This window comes from Sorghum bicolor, chromosome 7, assembly GCF_000003195.3.
Source record: "Sorghum bicolor cultivar BTx623 chromosome 7, Sorghum_bicolor_NCBIv3, whole genome shotgun sequence".
NCBI lineage: Eukaryota > Viridiplantae > Streptophyta > Magnoliopsida > Poales > Poaceae > Sorghum > Sorghum bicolor.
The window spans coordinates 3189321-3206116 of record NC_012876.2 but is presented as its reverse complement, the minus strand read 5'-3'; the positions used below and the strand labels follow the sequence as shown (position 1 = coordinate 3206116).

The 16796-nt window shown below is 42.8% G+C and overlaps 2 protein-coding genes across 2 annotated transcripts; one reads left to right on the top strand and one right to left on the bottom strand.

The window, feature by feature from the left end:
* Positions 3731-8694, bottom strand: LOC8076546 (probable gamma-aminobutyrate transaminase 4). Its single transcript, XM_021464920.1, is given in 9 exon segments — positions 3731-3805; positions 3903-4017; positions 4670-4749; positions 4883-4976; positions 6203-6281; positions 6364-6417; positions 6420-6447; positions 6534-6617; positions 8575-8694. Coding segments are annotated over 9 exon segments (729 nt in total).
* On the top strand, positions 10424-12300 carry LOC8067813 (aromatic-L-amino-acid decarboxylase). Its single transcript, XM_002444981.2, has one exon. It carries the CDS (start codon positions 10628-10630, stop codon positions 12185-12187), a length of 1560 nt encoding a protein of 519 aa, XP_002445026.1. The 5' UTR covers positions 10424-10627; the 3' UTR covers positions 12188-12300.

Below are 16796 nucleotides of genomic sequence, written 5' to 3'. Positions count from 1 at the left end.
GGACGGGAGGTCTTGGAGGGCTCGGCTCGGTTCCAGCTAGCAAATCAGGTAGGACCTGCCCGGAGTGAGTGGGGCAACGGCAAATAAATGAAGGAGAAGACACTTGTAAACTTTATTAAAAAAAAAGGGAAGCTCGTAAGGTGTTTTTCTTTCAACAATGGAGTACATTCTCTAGGAATAGTATTATAGGATCTACTGTCTGTCTAAATATACAACGTGTTTTGTATGTACAACCTCCACACTGGAAGGAATACAATTGTACTATAGGCTGGGTCAAACAATAATATCTTGAGTTTGATGAAATTTAAATGAAAGAGCAACTTGGATTTATAGTGTAGTATATATTTTCATACTTACCTACCCTGCCTCCTTAGGGTTCGGTCTCCAGCAGCAATGGTGTGGAGGTTGCTCGAGGCCGGAGCGAAAGCTTGGACCTGCGGACACCATTTCCTCCTTGCATGCTTTCCTACCTCTCCACTTGCCGAACTATATGTTGCTGGTGAAAACCTTCCCTTAGAGCAACTCCAGCAGTGGCCCCCAAAACAGGGCCTCTATTTTTCATTTGAATGCTCCCCCTACTTTTGGGTGCCCAAAATTTTTGCTTTCACTCCAACAGTACCACCTAAATGAAGGCCCCCAAATCTAAATTGGCAGACAATGACATGTGGGACCTACTCGTCATTGGATCAAATATTTCGCTACCGCGTGGTCACAGGATGGGGAGGCTTGACGCTCACGACGACCATGGCTAGGGCTGCTCCCTCCGATCGAGGAGGGGCCGCTCTCACCGAAAGGGATGGAGGCGAGGCCCAACGGTGAAGGTCAGAGGTGGAGAGAGGGAGTGCGGTAGTAGAGATCGGCGCTGGAGGGAGGTGGGCGAAGCTGCGTCTGTACGGTGTGAGGAGGTAATGACCACACCACACAGGATGGGGGCTGGGTTGTTGGGCCAACAAGAATGGGGTCTGCAGGGAAGATTTGGGTGCCCACCCTAAATTGGGGGCTCTGTTGGAGTGCTGTTTTTAGTCTGGGCACCCATATTTAGCTATGATGGCTCAAGTAGGGGCCCTGCTGGAGTTGCTCTTAGAGGGCTACATTGTCCACGCTTTTAGTGCCATTTCCTCCTTCAGGGGCATTGTTAGGCGTTTTAGTTCTGCGGTAGCTCCTTGCCATCTAGCCATAGTGATGTCTCCAGCCGTGCTGTTTGGAGTCTCCCCGGCTGGTCGTCATGTTTTTGTTCAACTCTTGTTAGTTGCTAGTTGAGTTGTTAATTAGTTGGATCAATTTGACCAATTCAGATCAAGTAGTGGCGTGAGTAGGTGGTTTCTCAATTGAACCAATTCTAAGACTGTCATATACTAGAAACAATATAATGTACATAAGTTGGTTTTCAATGAAATTTATTCGTCACAAAAAGCTTTTTTGTCATCTCTTTTTTTTTCATTTGTATCATACCATGTCGATTAACTTTCGTTAAACTTCACTGAGACGCGGGCGTGTAAATAGAGTATGGTAGAAGACTTCATTGGTCAGGTCAGGTCAGGTCTCCGTGTTTTGGCTTGAGCGGAACGCACGGAAAAGTTGCAGGCCTGGTCTACGATGAGTAGCGGATGGACCAACGAGCCGAAGAGGGACCAGTCACGTTTCAACTTTGAACTACTCGTATCGTATGGAACGATATGAGACAGGCGACAGCAACCGCCGCTGCCTGCATGCAGTGTCTGCGGCGAGTCAATGGACAATGCGTACACATGTCTTTGTATGCACGCTGGCTGGCTCAACAAACAAAACAAGCCTTGCACAACAGGACATTGACCGCCTCCGATCCTGCACATAAAGATGGCAATGGCCCGATCCATGATCCACGATAGGGATTTCGTCCATTAGGGAGAATGAGGGTATGATTAGTTCACTCTAAAAACCAAAAACTTTTCAAGATTCTATGTTATATCGAATCTTGCGGCATATGCATAGAGCATTAAATATAGATGAAAACAAAAACTAATTGTACAGTTTGCCTGTAAATCGTGAGACGAATCTTTTAAGCCTAATTATTTTAGAATTAGACAATGTTTGTCAAATAAAAATAAAAGTGCTACCGTAAAAAAAATATAGATCTAAACAAGGCCTGAATTTGATCTCCACGGAAAGCTTAGCGAGCAAAAATAGATCTTTGTTGGATGAAGCGTGGACTGGAGCGTTTTAGTAGTCCCCGTCCTCATTACTCGTCGGAGACTCGATTACACAGGCCAAAAGAAGCCCAATGCGAAATGTTAGTCTAACCCAAATTAAATTGGAGATATAAATACCTTTTGTTCAAAGTATAAGCAAGAAAAAGAAAAAAAATAAAGGAAACGTTTCCTTTGCTTTGCTTCAGTTTAATATATATGTTCTCCTATCTGATTCAACAATCCTTTTTTTTTAAAAAAAACTGATTCAACAAACCTTGAGAGAGATAGGGAGACAAATGGCTCTATTCGTTTAAGCTTATTAGCTGAATCTATCAATTATTAAGTGGTATTTTTCGTTTTATAACAATTCAATAACAATATTTTCAGTCATAACTTTTCAATCAATGATCAGAAGAGGGTTTGCTTTGGCCTTGTTTAGTTACGAAAATTTTTGGAAAATCGACACTATAGCACTTTCGTTTGTATTTGATAAATATTGTCCAATCATAGACTAACTAGGCTCAAAAGATTTGTCTCGTCAATTCCGACCAAACTGTGCAATTAGTTTTTATTTTTATCTATATTTAATACTACATGCATGATTCTAAAGATTCGATATGACGGAGAATGTGAAAAATTTTGTAAAATTCTGTGGGAACTAAACAAGGCCTTTGTCTTTGTCTGGTTCTGGGTTCACTATGCACGCAGAGTAGTCGGCCTTCCACCCTTCGCGGCCCTTTTCTAGCCCATATTTATGACAACCTGGGCCACATAGTATTATATATAGCCCAAATTGTTAAAGAGTCAAACTAAGCCCAATACACTGTACTAGTAAGCCCACTATGATTAGCCGAAAGGGTCCACACAGCTAGGGCCCACAATCCATAACTTTCCATTTTCTTTTACATACTGATTTTTCATGTTGGTATAGGTTGGTAAAAAAGAATAGAGAATGTTAATAATCGTACACTTGATTTTTCTAGATATTTTTAAAGACAATCTATCTTGTTCGTCCATTAGTCATCCAAGGGTCAACAATCTTTAGTAAAAACTAAATTATTAGTGGGTTTTGAGATCCAAACCAAGAATAAAAATAAATGGTTTCAAATTTCTTAAAGAAATAAAAAGAGTTAATTACTTAAAGGCAACTTGCTTATTATGTTATTTTGCTAGTGCCGTGCAAGCTTTGGATAATTTAATCATGAAGTGTGATATCAACACACAAAAAATGCCCAGAGAAACTGAGAAAAGGAAGAGAATCTAAACATGAACGAGCCAAAAAAAAAGGCCCAAGCACCACTGGGCTGCGACGCATGAATAATCTCAGGAAGAAATCACCGTGACAGAGAAAAAAGGGGCATTTTTTTCACGATCATACAACAGTAAAAAATGTCGATAATTAATTATCCATACTACCTGACGAATGGTAGTGTTGTTTGCAATAAAATTGTCTTTTGGCCGAACAAGGTGCCTCAACACATTATTACAAGAATGAATAGCAAAGAATTTATTCCATGGTGGAACTAATATCATCGCCTTCGACCTTTCCGCCATCATCATAACTAATTTTTCTTGGATTTTAACTCTGCCACTTTTTCCTCTGTGGCCTTTAGTGCTTCTCCATATATCCCCACTAACTGAAAAGCAGTTTTGAGTACGTGCATGAGGTAACATCTACTCCAGTATTCGATAATGAGCCATCTTATTCATTTATGCTGTGAATTTTGTTCTTACCTCATCAATTTCTTCATGGGAAATTATCAGTGGCGGGGACATTACTATCACGTTTCCAAGAACCTTAACAATCATGCCACGTTTCTTACACTCTGCTCCAAATATTTCGCCAACCGGCACGTGACAATCCATAGACATGATATGAACATGTGCGGACACACCACAAGATAAATGTAAATGGAAGGAACAAATTAAAGTGAAAACATATGAGTTCACAAGTTCGGTGAAGCCTTTAATGAAAAACCCTTACATGTTTAAAAAACCAAACTATACTTGTGAAAATAAACTAAACAAAAGTGCAGTAATAATTGATAATTTAACTAAAATAATTCAAACTTCATTTGAACAATGCTTGGTATGGATGGTCCAGCTAACAAGGACACTAGATTTAGGATGAGGCAACATTAGTCCCTCTCTTTATCTCTATTATTATATTCCTTTCCATATAAAGAAAATGCAAGTTGAGCAGCTACCCTAGTTCAATATTTGCCTTCCACAATCAACGGCTTGCTCTATGTCTAAGAACATGTTATTAAGTTTTAATAACTTGTGATATGTCAACATAATAATATAAAACTTTAGTTTAAATATGTCACATGCATGAGGCAAAGGTCTATGGTAATACACACATCATATTTCGGAACCTAATTATGGATGGTCGTTCTTAGTTGTGGCCATGCTAATACAACTCCAAGCAACATTAATTATTGGGGAGAAGCTAATAATTTACTAAATCATTAAGAGCATGTGGTCACTAGTATTACTTACCCCACTCGAAAGGGAATGACTCATTTGGTGATTTGTTGTCAGTGAATTCAGTTGCTATCAGTAATCCTACACCACGTGTCTGCATATACAAGTGCACAACCAGATAAGCCATGTTATTTACTTGGTTAAAAAAATAAATCCATGCTTGTGTGGTACATGAGCACCATCACAAATTTGGATGTCTTTGAATATCTGAACATAGAAATGAATACCTCCCCAACAATTGGACTTCCAGTTGCAAAGGCCTTGATTCCATCCTGGGACCTTTGAGAAACACGTGCCACATGACCCGAAATATCTCTTTCCCTGGTAAATATATCAAAGATAAGACTTTAGGGAGCTGTGTTAAAAAACCAACAGACTCTCATTTTTGGAAAAGTTTAATGAATGTTAAAGACTCTTTCATGGACTTTGGCTCGTTTAAAGTGAGAGATGGGTCTCAAACTAGGTTACACTTGGTTAGGAAATAAACCCCTTAAGGATAAATTTCCTGCATTGTTTAATATAGTAAGGAGAAAACAAGATTCTATGGCACAAGTGATTAGCTCTTCACCACTAAATATTTCTTTTCGACGAAATTTAGTGGGGCAAACCTAACAAACTGGTACAAAATTGTTGCCTCTTTACAGAATATTAACTTACTAGAGGAAAAAGATGTCTTTGTGTGGAGCTTGAATGCATCTGGAAGCTTTACGGTCAAGTATATGTATGCTGTGTTTATTAACAATGGGGTTAGAGTGTCACAAGACTTATGGCAAATTAAAATACCTCTGAAAATAAAAACTTTCATGTGGTATCTAAAGAAAGGTGTGATCTTAACTAAGGATAAAACTGGAATGGGGATAGAAAATGTTGCTTCTGTCACTCTCCAGAATCCATACAACATCTTTTTTTTAGACTGTGTTTACTCCAAATTCTTATGGCGTGCTGTACATATACTTTTAGAATTTCACCCCCTAGGGACATAAATGACCTTTTTATTAGGTGGTCAAAAGTAGCAACCAAAAAGTATAATTCATTGTTATTAACTGCAGCATCTGCACTCTGTTGGGCAATTTGGATAACCAGGAACGAGGTGGTTTTTGACAAATGCAGACCAAAATCTTTTTTGCAGGTTCTTTTCAGGGGAACACATTGGCTTCAGCAATGGGCAAGATTGCAGCGGCATAATGATCTGCGGGATCAACTGATTATCGCAGGACAACACTTAGAGACATCAGCTCTGCAATTTTTTAGTTCTAATGGATGGTTATCAACAAGATATATTGGTCATGCTTAGTCTGAACCTTGTTTTGTTTCGGTTACCCGTTTGGTTGGTTGTAAACCTTGTTTGCAGCATGTGAGTTTGCCCTCGGGTGAAACTTTGTAATAATTGGTCCGATTCTATCTGCGGATAGATGAAGCCGGATACGAACTATCCATTATCTAAAAAAAACCAGTAATTTTGCAAAAACATTTATAAAAAAATATTAAAACCTATGCACCTAAAGTGGCATTGTATATATGTTTTGTGAATAGAAAAACGTGTGTACCAATAAATTTTTAGTGCTTCTAAAACCACAGCACAAGAAAAAGGATGGCCAGAGTATGTGAAGCCATGAGCAAATATACCTGTGCCAAATGGCAAGAGCTCACAATATCCTCATTTTGACTACAAACCACAGATGAGATCATATATATATAATGGCATTACCAAGCTTATTGATATGAGAATGAATCACATCTGCTATTTCCCGGCTAACAATTGTCCAATAGGGGCATATGCAGAAGAAAGAGCCTATCAAGGTGAATTAACAAGAGTCACATATATTAGATAAAAAAAATGTTTCAATGGTACTAGCAGTTTGGTACCAGAAAACTCACCTTGGCTAAGGATACAAGATCTGGTTTGATGTTATACATATCAGATCCAAACATAGTTCCCAACCTTCCGAATCCAGTAATTACCTAGTTTTAAATCGAACAAAATATTTATATGAGCTAACATATCAACCATCTAAAGTATAAGACATGAAGTAATACAAAATTAATATAAATTATGATGACTTTTTTCCTGAAATTGTAGTTCGTTTGGTTTGCGAGCAGCTCGCGAGCTGAATCGAGTTGGCTCGTTCCAGCTAATGAGCTACTCCCTCCGTCCCACAAATAAATGCATTTTTTTTACTAATACGATTCATGTTTGACTATTCGTCTTATTTTTTTACAAATAATAAAATAAATAAATTATTATAATAATATATCTAACAATAAAATAAGTCATAAATAAATAATATTTATTAAAATTTTTAAAATAAAACGAATGGTCAAACATGAATCATAGAAGTAAAAAAATACTTTTATTTGTGAGACGGTGAGAGAGTAAAATTTTAGCTCGGCTCGACTTGTTATAGTAATGAGACGAGCCAACCATGCGCCAAGCCAGAGCTTTGAGTTTTTCGTCCACCAGTATGAGTATGGAGAGTACATATTCAGCGTTGAATTAATACGATGAATCAGGAACACACGAAGACCGTTGTTACCAGCTGTGTTGGTACGTGATCAGTTACGGTACTGCCCGGGCGTCCAGCATGCAGTTAAATGTGCTGCCAAGCAGCCGGCTAATGTGGATTATATATTGCAGTTCGACGACTAGATTCTTAACTACACAGCTTTTGACTTGATTACTTGAATTAGTAGCTAGACTAGAGGACTAGCTGATGCGTAAAGTGGTCAGCATCAGCATCTAGCAAATTTTGGTGTTTTCTAACACTTTTGAGGACTGGTAAAAGTGAAGTTGGAAACGTAACAAAGTAATAAGATTCTGCTGGACGTATGGCTGCACAGCTTTGTATAACTAGTCTTATATATTTTCTTTATTTCTTTCTTTGTCTCTTAATTTTTTTTTGTTCTGGGAACAGTTTGTAAAGTTTTGTTTATTCAATAAAAATCCAGTAGGGGGTTACCCCTCCTGTTTAATAAAAAAAAAATTTAAAGTTTGGAAATATATAGCAAACAGATAAAAACGGTTTCCCCATACGGCCTACGAATACCGAGACTGGCTTTGGTGCACAGAGCGCGGGAGCAAACAGCAAAATGTTCATGCTAGATCATCCCAACAAACTAATAGAATTTCGAGCGTAAGCATGCACCTAACCTGTTGTCTGTTGAGACTTCGTTTTTGTTAGAAGTTGTGAGCGAGAGAAAAAAAATGGATTGACGCAAATGATTGTTGTTGCATTCTTTGAACAGTGAGGTGCATATATAGATATTGTTAGATGTTGTTGAAAATTTTAAGCAAATTCAGTACTAGTTTAATCAGCATGTTTGTGGCATCAGAAAAGTGCATGTATGATCTAGTCGCAAACAAGTTAAAGAATATGATATTAATTAAGGAACATATACCTAGCGGCACGAGAACCATCTCCACTAGTCGACATAATGAGAAATATAGCAGTGCTGATCACCACCACCAACAGAGCCATCGAAAAGTAGCAGGAGGAAGAAGTCGCTAAGTTGAGCAATCACATCTCCTAGAGGAAGACACTCCCCTAGCTAGCCTCTTGATGAGTCCACCAAGTTGCTAAAAACCATCTTTTAACCATCCATTGCATATAAACCATTAATCAAGATTACAGATCTTTTACATCATTGGTAGAGCAAGCTAAGAATTAATAAGCCTTAATGGTAAATCAATTTAGACATGCACATGAAAAAGATGAATTTAAAGTTATAGGTAACAAGAAATACTCATGTTATACTCCCCTCCCTTTTACACTTGCTTCCCACACACTGTGCAACTGTTTAGAGGAGTCTTTATCTTAATTAGTCTTTATATATCTTGTGTTCTTTAGAGCTTTCGGTCTTCAGTTCTCACAGACAATTAATATTATTTCTCGTGCGTTGCTGGCCCAGCGTCGCCGTGCACTCGATTCCTCTCGGCGATGGCTTGGCCACAAAATAATGCCGGCACCACGTGCTCCACATTCTTGTTCGTCGGTGGCACCGTTGTCGCTAGCCCGGCACGCCACTCATCCGCGTACTCCATTGTTTTTTCTTTCTTTCTGAGAGTGATCGAGAGGTATGGAAGGGAAATGATTTAATGACAAAATTAGGGACTCAAGCCGACGACCACGCGTGTTCTCCATAGTTTTCACGTGAGAATGTTATAATTCTTGGCTCCACGAGAATAGCATGACCGGTGAGGCACGCCCGTGATGTTAATGATTCATTTTTTTTCGTGGGCCGCAATTTTTCTTCTTTACTTACCAAATTATTTTAATTATTCCATTGTGTATTTTAAAAATCAAATTTAAGGCCTCAGATTTTTGAAAATTTACGTCTTAGGTAACCGGAGTATTGTAGCAAAGCACAATTAAAAGTCCCTTTAAAAGTACTGTGCTTTCTTATGGTTAGCAAAGGATTTTGTGGATATAGATAATGTATTCTAGTAACTAGTACATAAATGATTTGTTATATGTGCCTCCTGTTTGTTTACTTAGCACTTTAGCAGATTGTTTTAACTAGCTCTGAGAGCACTGTAGCTTATAAACCATCCTTGCAAATACATTTTTAGGGGAGGTTTTTATTAAGTATTTTGTCACTGAAAATATATCTATTTTCAAGGATAGTCGTTTTAAGAGAACTATTCTTGAAAATATAATTTTTGTAGTGCTCGACAAGATAGAAAAATTTGTAGTTCAAAGTTTTTTCATTTTAGATTGTAAATGAGTTAAATTATTGATTACAAGTAACTGTGTGGTTGTGTGGTGTGGTGGTAAGGGACCGAATACACACGGTGAGAGCTTGTGGGTTTGAATCTTAGCGGCTATACTAGTTCAGAATTAAATCTTAGGTGTGCAGGGTTTGTTCCATGGGCTTCTGACTACATTAATTTTTTCTTCTTATTTTTATAAATGTTTTTTTAAAAGGTGAAGAATTATTTTAGAGACGGTTGACTTAAGTCAACCAACCCTAAAAATCATTTTAAGTGGGGGTTCTCATAAAAAATAACCATATTTAAAAATCAATTTGTAGGGATAGTTTTAAAAGCGTCTTAGAAAGTAAATTATTTTTTATATAATCGATGGAATAATAACGGTTGCAAAACTCGCTCTAAAGATTGTTTTTGACCATTTATATATATATATATATATATATAAACACTCGTGTACTAGTGTATTACTATATGATAAAGTAAAGGAACTGTCTAATTATCTATTGACAAATTTTGCATGGTCAAATTTGTCAGATTTTTTTATAAATACTACCTAATAGGTATTGTAGCAGAAATTATAAAGCACAATTAAACGTATAGCAATATGATAGATTTAATACCAAAAAAATCTATCAACAGATAAATAACAAAAGTCTAAATTAAAAATTACAAGTGTACCAAGTTTTTATTGAAATATAAGTATATATTTTGAAACGGAATGTTTACATGAGCTGTGGACGTTAGTGAGGGCTGTGAGTACACACACTAACATGACTGCAGACGATGGGTCAATTCAGCAGCTTTCCGCAAAGATATTTAAATTATATCGTGTAGTTTTTTTCACATGCTTCATTCATGACTTGGATGCCAGGTCTTTTTTAGCCGTGTCCCCAGCATAAGACGACTGCGTTGATGCAAAGATGCCATGACCGCTTGAGCTTCACTCCCGCCTTCGTTCGCGCTGACGATTGACGAAATCCACTCGCTTCATGCATGCAGCTTCGTTTTCACCTACCTCCGACTCCGATATATCCACCGTCCACGTCCACGACCCAAGCAACGCCTGCTTCGCCACGCCGCTTCACGCTAATTCACTTCCCTCCCCTATATAGCCAAACCCTAGCTCTCCCCAGCTTCTCCTCACCAATGCAAGTAACAGCTCTCTCACTAGCTAACGACTTCTGAGCTCACCTGCCAGCTCCATCAGCTTCGAATTCTCCATTATTTCGTCCACTAACAGACCACTACTTGCTCAATAACAAGAATGGGCAGCTTGGACACCAACCCTACCGCCTTCTCTGCCTTCGGTGACGACGTCTCCTCCGGCTTCCAGCCGCTGAACCCCGACGACGTCCGCTCCTACCTCCACAAGGCCGTCGACTTCATCTCCGACTACTACAAGTCCGTCGAGTCACTCCCCGTGCTGCCCGACGTCAAGCCGGGGTACCTACGCGACCAGCTGCGGTCCGCGCCGCCCACGTCCTCCGCCCCGTTCGACGTCACCATGAAGGAGCTCACCGCCTCCGTCGTCCCCGGCATGACCCACTGGGCCAGCCCCAACTTCTTCGCCTTCTTCCCCGCCACCAACAGCGCTGCGGCCATCGCCGGCGACCTCATCGCGTCCGCCATGAACACCGTGGGGTTCACATGGCAGGCCGCGCCGGCAGCCACCGAGATGGAGGTCCTCGCGCTCGACTGGCTCGCGCAGCTCCTACGCCTGCCGTCCAGCTTCATGAACCGCACCGGCGCTGCAGGGCGCGGCACCGGTGGTGGCGTCATCCTCGGCACCACCAGCGAGGCCATGCTCGTCACGCTCGTCGCCGCGCGTGATGCCGCACTGCGCCGGAGTGGCTCCCACGGCGTGTCCGGGCTGCCGCGCTTGGCCGTGTACGCCGCCGACCAGACCCACTCCACCTTCTTCAAGGCCTGCCGCCTCGCCGGCTTCGACCCTGCCAACATCCGCTCCATCCCCACCGGCCCGGAGACGGACTACGCCCTCGACCCGGCGAGGCTGCTCGAGGTCATGCGTGCCGACGTCGAGGCTGGCCTCGTGCCGACCTACGTCTGCGCCACCGTCGGCACCACGTCGTCCAACGCCGTCGACTCTGTCGGAGCCATTGCCGATGTCGCCGCGGTGTTCAAAGCCTGGGTCCACATCGACGCAGCGTACGCCGGCAGCGCGTGCATCTGCCCGGAGTTCCGGCACCACCTCGACGGCGTGGAGCGCGTCGACTCCATCAGCATGAGCCCACACAAGTGGCTGCTCACATGCCTCGACTGCACGTGCCTGTGGGTGCGCGACACGCACCGGCTCACCGACTCGCTGGAGACGAACCCGGAGTACCTCAAGAACGACGCCAGCGAGTCCGGCAACGTCACCGACCTCAAGGACATGCAGGTCGGCGTCGGCCGCCGGTTCCGGGGGCTCAAGCTCTGGATGGTCATGCGCACCTATGGCGCCGCCAAGCTCCAGGAGCACATCCGGAGCGACGTCGCCATGGCCAAGATGTTCGAGGACGCCGTGCGCGGTGACGACCGGTTCGAGGTCGTCGTGCCGAGGAACTTCGCGCTTGTGTGCTTCAGGATCAAGCCCCATGGCGGCGGCATGACGGAGGAGGACGCCGACGAGGCCAACCATGAGCTCATGGAGCGCCTCAACAGGACCGGGAAGGCGTACCTGGCGCACACGGTGGTTGGCGACAGGTTTGTGCTGCGGTTCGCCGTGGGTTCGTCGCTGCAGGAGGAGAGGCACGTCCGGAGCGCGTGGGAGCTCATCAACAAGACCACCAGTGAGATCATGCAGGAACACATCGCTGTGGAGTAGCAATGTAATATATAGTTGTAGCATATTATATAGTATTTACTTATTTATACTTGTATTGAGAAATTTGATTCTTTGTTGTTTGCCCAAAGGAGGAATAATAAAGCCAATAAACATATTTCGTCCAAAGGAGGAACCATATATTATTTTCTCTATAATTTGAAAATGTGATGCATATGATAATTCAAAAAAGTTTCTAATGGCGCAGAGAAATACCAGAAAACTTAACAGGGGTCACTCGCTAATCAACTGGCCGACCACCGCCTCTATACATGCCATCTGGTACTAACACGATGGACCGGTCCGAGCGCGACACTAAAAAGCACAGCTCGGGCATTGTCCAACCCAGTTCACATAATGCTAGTGCTAGGCATAGCCCAGTTGTAATATCATGTTTGGGCTGACATTTCAACCCACAGTGCCGGGCCAGGCACGACATGGAAATTGGGTTGACACTTTGTGGCCCGATAATCCTCTGTCCTTGGATGATCTTAGATACATTACAGCCATTGGATACAATATATAAATAAAAAATCTTAACCCTAGCTCGCTCAGACGCACACTCGCCACCGTCCGCTTCCTTTCGCTTAGCTCCCGTCCATCCCCTTCTACTCTCTTCTTCCCTAACCACTCCACTTCAGTCCTCTTTTGTCTGGCTGTCCAGAGCTCCCTCTGCTCGGCATCCCAACGGTGGCGGCGCTTGGCTGCTAGCGGCATGGGGAGTACAGGCACACGTCCTCAGCTCCCGCGTGTTGTACTAGGATGTCGACGATACTCGGCTGGGGAGCATCCGCGCGCGATGGTGACAACGGGCGACTGTGAGCTTCGTCAGCAGGGCTCGCAGGCGGTGGTGGTGGTGTGTTCCTGAGCTTTTGTGCAACGATGACGACAACAGCACGACGAGTAGCTCCGGTTTGCTGTGCTGCGACGACGCGGCGCACGGCTTCGATCTGGCACGGAGGCACAGGGTGGCACGATGAGCTGCCGCGCTCATCGGCACGGCTAACCGACCATAGGGTCCTGCCTGGATCGAGAGTTCGGCATGGCGACACTATCAGGCACGGCACGACAGCGCCGCCGTGCCACACAGTGTCGTGCCCCGCCATGCCGGGTGGTCCGTTTGGGCAACTATACCCCCAAACAACTTGGAGGCTTAGGTATTCTAGAGGTTGAACGATTTGCAAAAGGCTCTATGCCACCGCTACACAAATGATTTTGTAAGACAGTATCCTTTTATTAACGGAGGCGGTTACAAAATTCAACAGTCTCGTTTAATGCCTACGATTAACAGAGGCGGACACTTTTTATTTACCGAGGCACTTATTTTTGCTTGTCTCAAAAAATTAATTTATGGAGACGGACACCTTAAAATAACCGCCTCTAAAAAATGACTTATTTTTGGAGGCGGGCATTATAAGGTGCCCACCTCCATAAAACTATTTTTGGAGGCGGACACCTTATCATGCCCATCTCCTAAAAAGGCCGAGGCCCAATCGATCCAGGCGAGGCCCGATAGCTCTTCATATATATACATCAACTTAGGGTTCGGTGGCTTTCTCCAGCCATTCAGTAGAGCAGCAGCCTCCCTCACTGATCTCTGTGGCCTAGGCGGCAGCCTTCCTCTCCCTCACTTGTCCTTCCTCACTCTAACTCTTCCATACAGATCCAACGTCCTCTCTCTCTCTCCCTCCCTCTCTCAACGACAGTGCAGGGCCCTCTCCTTCTTAGATCCGGTGGTGGCGTCCTCCCCCTCCAACGATGCGAGTCCCTTCCTCCTAGATCTGGTAGGTGGAAGCCGGCCTCCCCGTCCCTCCCGAGGCCGTCCTCTTCATCTCCTCTAGGCGGTAGCTGTGGCGTGCTGGGCACGAGGCGGCGGCGTGCCTCCAGCTCCCTCCTCCCTCTCCTTCATCACAGAAATGGTGACGCCTTCCTCGTCCTCCCACGCGACACTCGCGGGGCCTCGGGTCCCTCCTCCCGGCAGCCCCAGATTTGGTCCCAGCAGTGGCTCCCTAGATCCGACAACGGGCTACTCAATCTAGGTGGGCGAGCGATGGATGCGGCGAACAGGGCCTCCTTCCCCAGCCCGACAGTTCTCTCAGTGGCGGCTCCCTAGATCCGGCCATAGGTTGCTCCATCCGGTGACTCGAGGCCAGATCCCTACGGCGGGAGGCCACGTGCAGCTACAGCGACGGCGCCCGTGGATGGGCTTGGCGGGCCCTTGGATGGGCTTGGCAAGCCTATCCACGGGTTTCACTTTTTTTTTCATGTTTGATTTGCGGAGGCCTAGAGGCGGTTTCTTTGTCCGCCTCCAAAAATGAAAAGCAAATGCCTCCATTAAGTTTATTGTAGTAGTGAAGGCTTCTGTGACTATGGTTCAAATGGTGCAAAAAGAGAGACAGGGCTTGGACAAACACAGGAGGTGCCATGTGACAATGGTTGCTTACCAAGATATATGTTTAATGCCTCTACACGGAAGTTACTGTTGGGAAAACAATATTGTTCTGGACTTTCAAGCTGGAAATAAGCCGGCTAAAACATTGATCCCAATCTATACGCTAAGGCTATGAAAAAAAAAATCACGGATGAGAAAGCATTAAGAAATTAAGAATAAATGGGTTTACCACATCACATCGATCCACCCCCAAACTGAGATTCATGTGATTTTGTGAACTTACGGGAACATAAACGAGGTTGAACTAAATGTGGAGCACGAAGATTCCATAAAATGGAAATGTACAGCTGATGGTCAATACTATCAAATTCAGTTCAAGGAATTTTTGGAAGGTCAAAATTATGCAGTATGGAAAGCTAAGGTTGTGCGAAAATGCCTCATTTTTGCTTCGAAGCTTCTACACGGCAAATTCCTGACTGCAACAACCTATGAAAAAGAAGGGAATTTCTATCGTACAGGCGCTTGTTTTTTTCCAAAAATCAGGTAATAGTTACTGGCTAGTGGTCATCGGATTTCAGATTGCTTTCGTCAACTCAGCAGCAGAGCAACAGCCGGTGCTCTGAGCTCGTCGCCTGAGAGCTCAGGCAACTAAAAGTTGAGGAGACGCGGGAAGAAGAGCCCGAGACGCAAAAGGCTTCTAGCCTAGTGGTTAGAGCACCTGACTAGCACCAGTAGATATGGGTCGACTTCCTGTGAAATGAATTTAAATAGGTTTGTATTATTAAAAAAATAAAAAAATAGACTGGGTAATTTCACTTGCTGACTTCGGTCAAAAAAAAAAGAGCCCGAGACAACAGTTCACCTATGTAAAAAAAATGTAGTTTACCAAAGAAGTATGGTTCCACTATATGGTTCAGTCTACAAATATTGAAGGAATGGTCGAACCAAATTTCATAAAACTCGTAAGGCAATTGATTCTAATTTATGTCTGATAGAACATTTGGAAGTAAAGCAAGCAAAGAACTTTCCAACATAAGGATTTGCAACCATCTCTATCTTCATCAAAGATGACATGCAACAATTCAACTTTTTGCGACTCGACCAGAAGCTAGCTCTTGTTTTTTTGTGTGGTGGCTAGCTGTTTCTTTTTTTTTTGGTTTTCCTGGTTGGGCTACAGGCTATTTTACTTTGTTGGTTTTGTTCATTCGTAGTACTAGTCGGTGCCGTTTGACGATGGTGTTTCTTGTAATATTTTTTTTCTTTTTCTCGTTTAATAAAAATCACAACAATTCTATTGCCATCGTTTAAAACACAAAAAAGATAATTCAAAAAAGTTGTCACAAAATGTTAGGAGGAGAGGTGAGCTGTGTGGAGATCACGAAAAGAGAGAGACAGAGAGAGAGAGAGAGAGAGAGAGAGAGAGAGAGAGAGAGAGGAGGCTGGCCGCGTCCTGAGGAGAGTTGGCTGGGGACTCATTGCTGGATTGGTCTATATCCAGTCATCCTTAAAGAGTGCATTCGTGTTAAACTATCTATAACGATCGATATCGTGAGTTGAGAACAATCCGATCAGTGAGAATCGTGACACTAGCTCATGCATGTAAAACCCCTCCTTACCACCATATACAAATTATTTAATATCGACTTTTACAAATCTTTTATTGAATACCCCCCCCCCTCCCCACCTAAGAGGTGTCAAATGAAAAAAATCTACAAAATTTTATACTTGTTATTAAGCACTACAACCTTAAAATAGAGTGTGCCTCCGTCTAAGATCGTTTAAAACTAAAAAAATAATTTGACTATATATAAATTTGTGTTACGACGTATGTTTGGCCCCTCTATACATGTAAAATAACAAAATATCAATTACATAGTTTTATATCTTGTTGAGCTATAGAATGTTATTATAATATTTATTTCATCCAACTTTATTTGAAAAAATATGAATTTATTTGTGCAGCAATTATTTAGAGGTGACCCATAGAGAAGACATGTTTGGTAAAGTGTCTGGCACAAGAAATGGAGGCTGATTTCAGGTTTCATCAATGTTATACTGACCGTCATTAGAAATATATTTTTAGGGATGATTCGTTAGCTAAGTACATCAAATGACATTTCTATGGGCGGCCAAAATGATAATAAAGGCCTTGTTTAGTTCACCCTGAAAACCAAAAAGTTTTCAAGATTCCTCGTCACATCGAATCTTGTGGCACATGCA

What these genes read in the sequence shown, in the direction of transcription:
- LOC8067813 (XM_002444981.2), top strand. Translation starts at nt 10,628, where the DNA reads ATGGGCAGCTTGGACACCAACCCTACCGCCTTCTCTGCCTTCGGTGAC.